The 13,423-nt window shown below is 43.9% G+C and overlaps 1 protein-coding gene across 2 annotated transcripts in view; it reads left to right on the top strand.

The window, feature by feature from the left end:
• LOC140398375 (vesicle-fusing ATPase) overlaps positions 1-13,423 on the top strand; it is a 405,179-nt gene that overhangs the window by 138,619 nt on the left and 253,137 nt on the right. For both annotated transcript variants that reach the window (XM_072486990.1, XM_072486991.1), the window contains 2 exons: positions 1,698-1,897; positions 6,825-6,990. In XM_072486990.1, the coding sequence (XP_072343091.1) occupies positions 1,698-1,897; positions 6,825-6,990 (366 nt within the window). The remainder of the gene's footprint in view (positions 1-1,697; positions 1,898-6,824; positions 6,991-13,423) is intronic.

Raw genomic sequence — 13,423 nt, 5'->3', positions numbered from 1 at the left:
CACTGAGCAATAGTTATACTGCCACAAAACACTACTTCAAGGGAAATTAGGGATGGGCAATAATGCTGGCCCAACCAGCGATGCCCACGGCCAGTCAAAGAATGAAAAAATGGCTGTTCTTGTCTGCCCCAAGGGCGAAATGCTGTGGATGCTGGAAATTTGGAAGGAAAACAGAAAATACTGGAAATAACTCACCAAGTTTGACAGCATCTGTTGGGGCAAAATAGGTGTTTGTCCATCCGCGCTTGTGTCTGCGCAGAGAACTCTGGAGTCGGTCCTTCCCAATTCTCGTTTCCCTCCCCTCGTCCTTGCTGGCTTTTCTGCTGGGCGGTTGGCTCTTTCCCATTTTTAAATTGTTTCTTGTTGATACGGTTTGCGGGGGTGTCATTGATCGTTTGGTGTCCGTTTGATGGGGTTAAAAGGTTGTATTCGAGAATTCATACGAGAGCCACCTTGCATACGACCATTCAGCTAATGGCCGCCAATGGAAGATGCCATGTTCAACATATTGGTCCCCCAACAAAATACAAAGGCAAAGCAATTTAATACTTAAGGTCTTGGGAACTTCTTCTGGTTTTTGCAGCCATTACCTGTGAGTTTATAGCATACAGCCCTCGGCAGCACTACTCTTATTTTTTTGTGATTTAATCCTGTTCAATACTATATATTTTCATATTTTGTAATTTAATTTTGTTTCTTTTTGCCGTTCCAATGTTTTTCACTTAGTTTGTTCCTAATCTTTTTTTATTCCCTTATCATCCTGCTTTTGTTCATGCCTTTCCCTTTCATTTTAATGTTGTCATATTATTATTAATTCATAGCATGTCATTACTGGCTTGTTTGATTTGTTTTTTGATGGGATATCTTTCTCCTGGACTTACATGATTCTGTTTTCAATGATTCCATTGCTGTTTTTCTCTGTCCGTAGTTCATTTTCCCCGGTTCTACTTTGACCCCATTAAAATCAGTCACTTCTAATTTATTACTTTGTCTTTTTGTCTTATTTGTGTCCTTAACAATCGTTATCTGAAACCGTATTATGTTGTACATACAAATATACAAATTAGGAGCAGGAATAGGCCATTCTGTCCCTTGCATTTTCTCTGCTATTTGATTGAATTATGACTGATCTGATTATGGCCTCCGATTTATTTTCATGTCTATCCCCTATTAACAACTTTTTTCCCCGGGACTCACTTTTACCAACTGGCCAACCTTTGTGCCCCAAGCAGGTCAGACCCTGCGCCCCATGTCGGTCAGCCCCTGCGCCCCAATTCCCTGCTTCTTGTTTGCTAACCAATCCTTTATCCATGGTAAAGGGTGCTTCCCTGCTCCATTAGCTCTCATTTTGTGTAGTGCCCTTGATGTGCTGCCTCATCAAATGCCTTTTGGAAATTTGTGATCACTGTTGACTAGGTATTCCTCAATGTTTATTTCTCTTGCCTGTTCCAGTTAGTTTCCAATTGCTGTTCTTGAGCTTTTTTACTTAGTGGGTTAGAAGGGAACCCTGTACACGTTGTATGAACTCTGTCCCCCGTAACCGTTTGCGATTGAATAGGAAATGTTTACCGAGCAATTTACAATGGGAGAAGTTAGTCATTATTCGTAATTCTAGATTTTTCACTCTGCTGTGAGAATTTATATATAACTAGTTTTCATTGGTTATTTGTCTTACAATATGTCTTTGTCTTTCTCAGGTTGTAAACACGTGAAGGGTATTCTGCTCTATGGTCCACCAGGATGTGGGAAAACCTTAATGGCACGACAGATTGGGAAAATGTTGAATGCTCGTGAACCCAAAGTTGTGAATGGCCCTGAAATCCTCAACAAATATGTGGGTGAATCTGAAGCAAACATTCGTAAACTCTTTGCAGATGCAGAGGAAGAGCAAAGGAGGGTGAGTGTTCTGTGTGTTGATGAATCGTGACGATTTATTTCAAGTAGAAATGATAATTGGTGACATTGGAAAGGCAGAATATTGCAGATGGAGGAGGTGGGAGAGAGTATAGGTCAGCACTCCGATGTTAGCATTCTCTATCAAAATAAATGCTTACCTAAAGCAGATAGTATTGTGTATCAGAATACTCTTTCCAGGCCATGTGGTTGCACTTTTACATTTAATTTCCTTTTCTTCAAAAGAAAATAGTTCTGTAGAGAGAGGCCAAAATTATTATAAATTTAGCAGTGGTCACAAATAAAGGCTTATTTAGTATACCAAGCCCAGTTTAACCTTTTCGCTTGAACTGTTTCAGAGCAAAAATTGGCATTCCAATAAACTTTATACCTTGAGAATTTTATATCTGGTTTTTATATAGAACCTGCCAAAAGACTAATTATACTTGACCATTTCCAAGGGAGTTAAATATGTTCACTGGTCACTGAGAAATTCTTACTCATGTTCTTGCCATTTTATTGATGGTTAATTGGAGTGTCTGTGGAATTTTAAAAATATAAATTTTAAGTACCCAATTCATTTTTTTCCAATTAAAGGGCAATTTATCATGGCCAATTCACCGATCCTGAACATCTTTGTGTTGTGGGGGTGAGAGCCACGCAGACACTGGGAGAATGTGCAAACTCCGGGGCCGGGATCGAACCTGGAACCTCAGTGCTATGAGGCAACAGTGTTAACCACGGCCGCCGTGCCACCCGTGTCTGTGGAACTTTGCTAAATTCATGCTGAAGCACTTCAAAGAATCTCAGCTTTCAAAAAATATATTCTTGGGATTTGGGTGTCGCTGGCTGGGTGAGCATTTGTTGCCCATCCCTAATTGCCCTTGAACTGAGTGGCTTACTGGACCATTTCGGTGGGGGGGGGGGGTGTAGGGGCAGTTAAGAGTCAACTGCATTGCAGTGTGGATCTGGAGTCACATGCAGGCCAGACCAGGCAAGAACGTCAGATTTCCTTCCCTGAAGGACATTAGTTAAGCAGATCGTTTTTTACGACAATGGTTTCATGGTTATTATTAGACTTATTGAATTCAGTTTTCACCATCTGCCATGGTGGGATTTAAAACTGGGACCCCAGAGCATTCCTGGGTCTCTAGATTACTAATCCAGTGACAATACCACCATTAGACCAGAAGACCATAAGACATAGGAGTGGAAGTAAGGCCATTCGGCCCATCGAGTCCACTCCACCATTCAATCATGGCTGATTTCAACTCCATTTACCCGCTCTCTCTCCATAGCCCTTAATTCCTCGAGAAATCAAGAATTTATCAACTTCTGTCTTAAAGACACTCAACGTCCCGGCCTCCACCGCCCTCTGTGGCAATGAATTCCACAGACCCACCACTCTCTGGCTGAAGAAATTTCTCCTCATCTCTGTTCTAAAGTGACTCCCTTTTATTCTAAGGCTGTGCCCCTGAGACCTAGTCTCCCCTGCTAATAGAAACAACTTCCCTACGTCCACCCTATCTAAGCCATTCATTATCTTGTACATTTCTATTAGATCTCCCCTCAACCTCCTAAACTCCAATAAATATAATCCCAGGATCCTCAGATGTTCATCGTATGTTAGGCCTACCATTCCTGGGATCATCCGTGTGAATCTCCGCTGGACCCACTCCAGTGCCAGTATGTCCTTCCTGAGGTGTGGTGCCCAAGATTGCTCACAGTATTCTAAATGGGGCATAACTAGTGCTTTATAAAGCTTCAGACGTACATCCCTGCTTTTATATTCCAAGCCTCTTGAGATAAATGACAACATTGCATTTGCTTTCTTAATTACGGACTCAACCTGCAAGTTTACCTTTAGAGAATCCTGGACTAAGACTCCCTTTGCACTTCAGCATTATGAATTTTGTCACCGTTTAGAAAATAGTCCATGCCTCTATTCTTTTTTCCAAAGTGCAAGACCTCGCACTTGCCCACGTTGAATTTCATCAGCCATTTCTTGGACCACTCTCCTGAACTGTCTAAATCTTTCTGCAGCCTCCCCACCTCCTCAATACTACCTGCCCCTCCACCTATCTTTGTATCATCGGCAAACTTAGCCAGAATGCCCCCAGTTCCGTCATCTAGATTGTTAATATATAAAGAGAACAGCTGTGGCCCCAACACTGAACCCTGCGGGACACCACTCGTCACCAGTTGCCATTCCGAAAAATAACCTTTTATCCCAACTCTCTGCCTTCTGCCTGACAGTCAATCGTCAATCCATGTTAGTACCTTGCCTTCAATACCATGGCCCTTATTTTACTCAGCAGTCTCCCGTGAGGCACCTTATCAAAGGCCTTTTGGAAGTCAAGATAGATAACACCCATTGGCTCTCCTTGGTCTAACCTGTTTGTTATCTCTTCAAAGAACTCTAACCGGTTTGTCAGGCACTCCCCTTACTTAAATCCATGCTGACTTGTCCTAATCCGACCCTGCACTTCCAAGAATTTAGAAATCTCATCCTTAACAATGGATTCTAGAATCTTGCCAACAACCGAGGTTAGGCTAATTGGCCTATAATTTTCTATCTTTTTCCTTGTTCCCTTCTTGAACAGGGGGGTTACAACAACGATTTTCCAATCCTCTGGGACTTTCCCTGACTCCAGTGACTTTTGAAAGATCATAACTAACACCTCCACTATTTCTTCAGCTATCTCCTTTAGAACTCTAGGCTGTAGCCCATCTGGGCCCAGAGATTTATCAATTTTTAGACCTCTTAGTTTCTCTAGCACTTTCTCCTTTGTGATGGCTACCATATTCAACTCTGCCCCCTGACTCTCCTGAATTGTTGGGATATTACTCATGTCTCTCCACCGCCCACACGAGTCTTTACAACATGAAAAATCCCAGGTTGTTGGAATTGGCTAGACTATAAACTAAGTGTGGCTCTAAAGCTGCAATTACATTGGAATTAATGCTATGCTTAATACTGCCTGTGTGTTCAGCTGGTGGAAACACCCAGGTTTGAATCATACAGCATAGGAGGTGACCATTTGGCCCATCCTGCCTTTGCTGACTCTTTTGAAAGATGTATCCAATTTATTTATCCTGTACTTTCTCCATGGCCCTGCAAATATTTCCTGTTTAAGTATTTATCAATTCTTTTGAAGGGTGTTGTTGCATTCGATTCCACCAGCCATTAAGGTGATGTATTCCAAATAGTTAGAACTTGCTGTGTTTAATAAAAAAAACCTCCCCCTCTCCACTACCATTTCTAAGCCAAATAACTTAAATTTATATCCTTCAGTTCCCAACTCTCCTGATTAGTGGAAACAGTTTCTCCTCATCTACATCAAATCGCCTCATAATTTAGATCGCACCGTTCAAATTTCCTCTTCAAACTATCTCTTTTCTGAGGTGAACAATTCCTGTTGGCTAGTCCTTCCACATAATTAAAGTTCTTCATCCTGGTTTTGCTGCAACTCTAGGAGTCATTAATTTTTGGTCTGCAATCTGTTGTGGACTTTGTGTGTTTTCTGAATTTCTTCCTCCTACACTTCCCGACATCTACAGCAGACTCCATCAGCATTCTGAGCAATTCATCTGTCGCATTTTAAAAGAGCCATTTGCGCACCAGGAATGATTATATCAGTATATGGGTAAGAAAAATGCTGATATTAAGGTTGCAAGTGATGTGTGTTAATTATATGGTTCAGTGAAAAAAAAAAAGGTAGGATTTTTCTATTTGTTTTCTGCATCTGCTGCCTTTACTCAGCTTACATTTTTGCAGAATGCAAACAGTAAGCTTCAGTTAATAGGGTGGATTGAGCAGTATTAGAAGAGGAATCAGATTTTGAAAAACACATGCTAATGGCCGGAAATATTGTCAATGTTGTTGTAAATGCTCTGTGTTTTTTTTTAGAGATTCATAGAGTCATTGAATTTACAGTGCAGAAGGAAACCATTCGGCCCATCGAGTCTGCACTGGCCCTTGGAAAGAGAACCCTACCTAAGCCCACACCTCCACCCTATACCTACACCTCCCCCTAATCCCCGTAACCCCACCTAACCTTTTTTCTTGGACACTAAGGGTAATTTAGCATTGCCAATCCACCTAATCTGCACATCTTTGAACTGTGGGAGGAAACCGGAGCACCCGGAGGAAACCCACGCAGACACGGGGAAAACGTGCAGACTCCGCACAGACAGTGACCCAAGCCGGGAATCAAACCTGGGCCCTGGAGCTGTGAAGCAACCGTGCTAACCACTGTACTACTGTGCTGCCCTTTCAGTTTGATTATTTTCAGACTGTTTCAAAGTAGAATAATAAATAGGCGAGGGAACAAGTTGATATTCACAATATTTCACCTCTGGATTTTTACTTCCTTTTGATCTGGAATTCAGGCCTCAATTTTGAGGTGGTTCAAAACTCAAAGTAGTTTACGATTAAGCCCCTGCAAATGGGGAGAGGGACGAGGTAACACATGGCTCTTTCCAGGTGCTTGAAGTTTGTTTGGGGGTGGGGTGAGGGGGTTGTAAGGGGAGTGGGTTTTGTTGAACTCTGGGGAAACCTGTACATCCCATGTGCAGCAGTTCCAGGTACACAATAGAGCATTGAGTCTGTGGAAAGGGCCCTGCCATTCAAGTCTGTCATGTCAGCTTCAGTCAAAATGGATTCTGAGGACAGTTCTCGTCTCTTTTAATTAACCCTGGTTTTGTTGAATGTTGGTTACTATTTTGGACAGTGGAGGTTAAGGTTGGTGCATCTGTGTTGGATGAGAGCTACTTTTGAAAAGGTCAGCTCCCTTCTGAACCAGTGACGAGGCAGATCGCCAGGGTGAGGATAGATTACCAGAACAATATCCACACTGTGGGTTTATATTCATACCAGTCACCTTCTTCACATTTAATTCAAAAGGTTTATGCGACCTGTCTTTTCACAGCTTGCGGCAAATAGCGGCCTACACATCATCATATTTGATGAAATAGATGCCATTTGCAAGCAGAGAGGGACCATGGCAGGCAGCACGGGTGTACACGACACAGTTGTCAATCAACTTCTTTCCAAGATAGATGGAGTGGAACAACTGAATAACATCCTTGTTATAGGTAAGGGCTGTGTACTAGCCTGTGTGCCTTATTGCATGGATATTTTCCAAGATGGGAATTGGGTCGGGCAGCAGAATGGGGCTGTGAAGAGGAAATGTTTTTGCTGCTTACTTGCTCTATCTTGCTTGCTCTGATGTATTTCATCAGAGTACTGAATATGTATTAGAAGAAAACAATTTTTATAATTTGTACACCTTGTTCTTTGATCTACATTTCCAGCATTTTCTTAGTTTTGCTATGCCAGTGCTGTTTGTCGAAGGATATTCAAGTGAGCCATCACTTAGACTTTCATTGGTGGGGATTTATTGGTTGCCCAGTTGGTGTTTTTTTTTTTTGTTGCTACGCTTTTGGACCTGAATCCTTTTTTGTTTTAGCAGTTGACTACCAATGTAGAATTTTATCCAGTGCTTTGTGAAAATCTTACGTTATGTGGCACATCTACTGCACTTGCTTACATAATATGGCAGCAACTTCTAAAGGATATGACTCTAAACTGGTCACTGATTAACTTCTGGAATCGTCTCCTAGCCCAATCTTTCTAACTCTCTGCTGGCTGCCCTTCTATCGAGCCCTCTTTTTCCAATTGTTCCCAGCACAGACATATATTTTCCTCCATTCATTAATGTAAGTAGGGAAATTGGCATGATTTATAACAGTTTCCTGTTGTTATATTTGCAATTATTTTAATTCTCCGTCGAGCCACATCTATCTGTGCGCTCCTTAACATTGCTTCAAGTCCTTAAAGGTGATACTTAACCGACTAGTCTGAGGTTTCTGAGTCTATCTCCTCATACATGTTTTAAATATTGAGATTTAAATTTGTAATTGTCTGAGCTATTTTAACTTCTAGTTAAGTGGTTGTGGAATGCTTGAGGTCTCCAGATTAGTTTTTTTTTAATCCGAGAAAGAATTCCAAGTTTAAAGTGGTTCAGAGCAAACTTATTTGTTGGAATCTTTTCTTTCTTTCTTCCTTGATACGCAACCCAACATGTTAATATAATCTGAAACTGCAGCTGCTTTAATGTGACAACATTTGCTTAAAATTTATATGAGGCAGTTTCCCCTGGTGTCTTTTCACTGTTTCATCGAATATCTCCAGTGCAGAAGGAGGCCATTTGGCCCATCGAGTCTACATCAATCCTACTGTTATGGGCCAGAGCTTAGAAATTCCAAAGTATATTATGAAGTTCACCTGACCTACAACCTTTATGTTGAATTTGGCTAGGTTGAGCACAAGAGCCTTCCCTTCAGGTGTGATTCAACAGTCTTCCTAGACACTTCAATCAAATAAGCTTTCTTCTAAAAACTTAGTTAACATTTATATAAACACACAGCAAGAATTGTTAGCAATTACAAACATTAAAGACACCACACAGCTACAGTAATCTATGTATAACACCGTAACTGTTCCAATTCAAAAACTAAAATCCCCATAAACCAAAAGCCCCTTTTCAAGGGCGTGGCCCAGCACTCTGCATTCTCACTTGAATAAGACTGGCTTTCCCTGAGATTCTGACCGCGTCTCACCAGCAGGTTTAAACCCTTCCAGAAAGCAAACTATATGGTAAAAGCCACCACCAGGGTGATTTTTACTGGAACAGATATTTAAAATGAAACTAGAGAGAGACAGGCCTAAACCACTTTTTTCTCCTGTCTGAGTCCGCAGCAGTAAAATCTGAAAGTGAAAGTAAAACAGTATATATGTGAGCCAGCTTACAGTGCTGCCCTTGTTTGCACTGAGTGCTGAATTTAGGTGCATTTCAGTGCTATAGTGAATGTTTGGTGACTGAGGGAGTTGGGTGAGGAGGGAGCAAGGTGCTCCTTTCATTTCATTTCCTCAAAGAGCGAGAAGGGAGCTGGGAGTTTACAGAGAGTGCAGGTGACTGGGAGCAGAGTCGGAGGGCGGAGTTCCAGTTGGTCCACAGGGCAGCTACATTCTTTAGCGTAAGAGTTGTTTGTTTTTGGTTTTTTTTAATTTTTAATTTTTAAAATTTAACTTTGTGTTTTGTTTTTTGGGAGCAGCAAGCTATCATTCTTTCATTTCACAAAATCGCCAATTTTCGAGGGTTCACTTTGGAGAGTAGCAACAGATATATATCTTTTTTAAAGGGCCTAACGGGTGTTTAATCTTTTTTTCCCCCCTTTTAAATCTCTTTGTGTATTCAGATCAGAGGGGATGGAGGCTAGGGCAGTTGCATGCTCCTGCTGTAGGATGTGGGTGGCGTGGGATACCACCGGTGTCCCCGCTGAGTATACCTGCGGGAAGTGCACCCAAGTCCAGCTCCTCGGAGACTGCGTTGGGGAACTGGAGCTGGATGAACTTCGGATCATCCGGGAGGCAGAGGGGGTTACAGGGAGGTAGCCACACCCAAGGTACAGGACAAGAGTAGCTGGGTTACAGTCAGGTGAAGGAAAACAAACGAGCAGACAGTGCAGGGGTCCCTCGTGGCCGTTCCCCTTCAAAACAAGTATACCGTTTTGGAGGAGGGGGAGTGGCACTGTTAATTAGGGAGTGCACAACAGCTGCAGAAAAGGAGGTACATAGAACATAGACATAGAACAATACAGCGCAGTACAGGCCCTTCGGCCCACGATGTTGCACCGAAACAAAAGCCATTTAACCTACACTATGCCATTATCATCCATATGTTTATCCAATAAACTTTTAAATGCCCTCAATGTTGGCGAGTTCACTACTGTAGCAGGTAGGGCATTCCACGGCCTCACTACTCTTTGCGTAAAGAACCTACCTCTGACCTCTGTCCTATATCTATTACCCCTCAGTTTAAAGTTATGTCCCCTCGTGCCAGCCATATCCATCCGCGGGAGAAGGCTCTCACTGTCCACCCTATCCAACCCCCTGATCATTTTGTATGCCTCTATTAAGTCTCCTCTTAACCTTCTTCTCTCCAACGAAAACAACCTCAAGTCCATCAGCCTTTCCTCATAAGATTTTCCCTCCATACCAGGCAACATCCTGGTAAATCTCCTCTGCACCCGCTCCAAAGCCTCCACGTCCTTCCTATAATGCGGTGACCAGAACTGTACGCAATACTCCAAATGCGGCCGTACCAGAGTTCTGTACAGCTGCAACATGACCTCCCGACTCCGGAACTCAATCCCTCTACCAATAAAGGCCAACACTCCATAGGCCTTCTTCACAACCCTATCAACCTGGGTGGCAACTTTCAGGGATCTATGTACATGGACACCTAGATCCCTCTGCTCATCCACACTTCCAAGAACTTTACCATTAGCCAAATATTCTGCATTCCTGTTATTCCTTCCAAAGTGAATCACCTCACACTTCTCTACATTAAACTCCATTTGCCACCTCTCAGCCCAGCTCTGCAGCTTATCTATATCCCTCTGTAACCTGCTACATCCTTCCACACTATCGACAACACCACCGACTTTAGTATCGTCTGCAAATTTACTCACCCACCCTTCTGCGCCTTCCTCTAGGTCATTGATAAAAATGACAAACAGCAACGGCCCCAGAACAGATCCTTGTGGTACTCCACTTGTGACTGTACTCCATTCTGAACATTTCCCATCAACCACCACCCTCTGTCTTCTTTCAGCTAGCCAATTTCTGATCCACATCTCTAAATCACCCTCAATCCCCAGCCTCCGTATTTTTTGCAATAGCCTACCGTGGGGAACCTTATCAAACGCTTTGCTGAAATCCATATACACCACATCAACTGCTCTACCCTCGTCTACCTGTTCAGTCACCTTCTCAAAGAACTCAATAAGGTTTGTGAGGCATGACCTACCCTTCACAAAGCCATGCTGACTATCCCTGATCATATTATTCCTATCTAGATGATTATAAATCTTGTCTCTTATAATCCCCTCCAAGACTTTACCCACTACAGACGTGAGGCTCACCGGTCTATAGTTGCCGGGGTTGTCTCTGCTCCCCTTTTTGAACAAAGGGACCACATTTGCTGTCCTCCAGTCCTCTGGCACTATTCCTGTAGCCAATGATGACATAAAAATCAAAGCCAAAGGTCCAGCAATCTCTTCCCTGGCCTCCCAGAGAATCCTAGGATAAATCCCATCAGGTCCCGGGGACTTATCTATTTTCAGCCTGTCCAGAATTGCCAACACCTCTTCCCTACGTACCTCAATGCCATCTATTCTATTAGCCTGGGGCTCAGCATTCTCCTCCACAACATTATCTTTTTCCTGAGTGAATACTGACGAAAAATATTCATTTAGTATCTCGCCTATCTCTTCAGACTCCACACACAATTTCCCATCCCTGTCCTTGACTGGTCCTACTCTTTCCCTAGTCATTCGCTTATTCCTGACATACCTATAGAAAGCTTTTGCGTTTTCCTTGATCCTTCCTGCCAAATACTTCTCATGTCCCCTCCTTGCTCGTCTTAGCTCTCTCTTTAGATCCTTCCTCGCTACCTTGTAACTATCCATCGCCCCAACCGAAACTTCACACTTCATCTTCACATAGGCCTCCTTCTTCCTCTTAACAAGAGATTCCACTTCCTTGGTAAACCACGGTTCCCTCGCTCGACGCCTTCCTCCCTGTCTGACCGGTACATACTTATCAAGAACACGCAGTAGCTGATCCTTGAACAAGCCCCACTTATCCAGTGTGCCCAACACTTGCAGCCTACTTCTCCACCTTATCCCCCCCAAGTCACGTCTAATGGCATCATAATTGCCCTTCACCCAGCTATAACTCTTGCCCTGCGGTGTATACTTATCCCTTTCCATCATTAACGTAAACGTCACCGAATTGTGGTCACTGTCCCCAAAGTGCTCTCCTACCTCCAAATCCAACACCTGGCCTGGTTCATTACCCAAAACCAAATCCAACGTGGCCTCGCCTCTTGTTGGCCTGTCAACATATTGTTTCAGGAAACCCTCCTGCACACACTGTACAAAAAACGACCCATCTATTGTACTCGAACTATATCTTTTCCAGTCAATATTTGGAAAGTTAAAGTCTCCCATAATAACTACCCTGTTACTTTCGCTCATATCCAGAATCATCTTCGCCATCCTTTCCTCTACATCCCTAGAACTATTAGGAGGCCTATAAAAAATTCCCAACAGGGTGACCTCTCCTTTCCTGTTTCTAACTTCAGCCCATACTACCTCGGAAGAAGAGTCCCCATCTAGCATCCTCTCCGCCACCGTAATACTGCTCTTGACTAGCAGCGCCACACCTCCCCCTCTTTTGCCTCCTTCTCTGAGCTTACTAAAACACCTAAACCCCGGAACCTGCAACATCCATTCCTGTCCCTGCTCTATCCATGTCTCCGAAATGGCCACAACATCGAAGTCCCAGGTACCAACCCATGCTGCCAGTTCCCCTACCTTGTTTCGTATACTCCTGGCATTGAAGTAGACACACTTCAAACCACCTACCTGAACACTGGCCCCCTCCTGCGACGTCAAATCTGTGCTCCTGACCTCTATACTCTCATTCTCCCTTACCCTAAAACTACAATCCAGGTTCCCATGCCCCTGCTGCATTAGTTTAAACCCCCCCAAAGAGCACTAACAAATCTCCCCCCCCAGGATATTTGTGCCCCTCAGGTTCAGATGTAGACCATCCTGACTGTAGAGGTCCCACCTTCCCCAGAAAGAGCCCCAGTTATCCAGAAATCTGAATCCCTCCCGCCTGCACCATCCCTGTAGCCACGTGTTTAAATGCCCTTTCTCCCTATTCCTCATCTCACTATCACGTGGCACGGGCAACAACCCAGAGATAACAACTCTGTTTGTTCTAGTTCTGAGCTTCCACCCTAGCTCCCTGAAAGCCTGCCTGACATCCTTGTCCCCTTTCCTACCTATGTCGTTAGTGCCAATGTGGACCACGACTTGGGGCTGCTCCCCTCCCCCTAAGGACCCGGAAAACACGATCCGAGACATCACGTACCCTTGCACCTGGGAGGCAACATACCAAACGTGAGTCTCTCACGCTTCCACAAAATCTCCTATCTGTGCCCCTGACTATAGAGTCCCCAATTACTAATGCTCTGCTCCTCTCCCCCCTTCCCTTCTGAGCAACAGGGACAGACTCCGTGCCAGAGGCCCGTACCCCATGGCTTACCCCTGGTAAGTCCCCCCCCCCCCCACAAGTATCCAAAGCGGTATACTTGTTTCTCAGGGGAACGACCGCAGGGGATCCCTGCACTGACTGCTTTTTCCCAGTCCCTCTTACAGTTACCCACGTATCTCCAATCTTTGGTGTAACTAATTCCCTGAAGCTGCTATCTATGACCCCTTCTGCCTCCCGAATGATCCGAAGTTCTTCCAACTCCAGCTCCAGTTCCCTAACTCGATCTTGGAGGAGCTGGAGATGGCAGCACTTCCTGCAGGTAAAATCAGCAGGGACACTGACTGCATCCCTCACCTCAAACATCCTGCAGGAGGAACATTGCACTCCCTTCCCTGC

Source organism: Scyliorhinus torazame, chromosome 21 (genome assembly GCF_047496885.1).
Source record: "Scyliorhinus torazame isolate Kashiwa2021f chromosome 21, sScyTor2.1, whole genome shotgun sequence".
Lineage (NCBI taxonomy): Eukaryota > Metazoa > Chordata > Chondrichthyes > Carcharhiniformes > Scyliorhinidae > Scyliorhinus > Scyliorhinus torazame.
The sequence above is the reverse complement of the archived record's forward strand: the minus strand, read 5'-3'. Positions and strand labels throughout refer to the sequence as shown.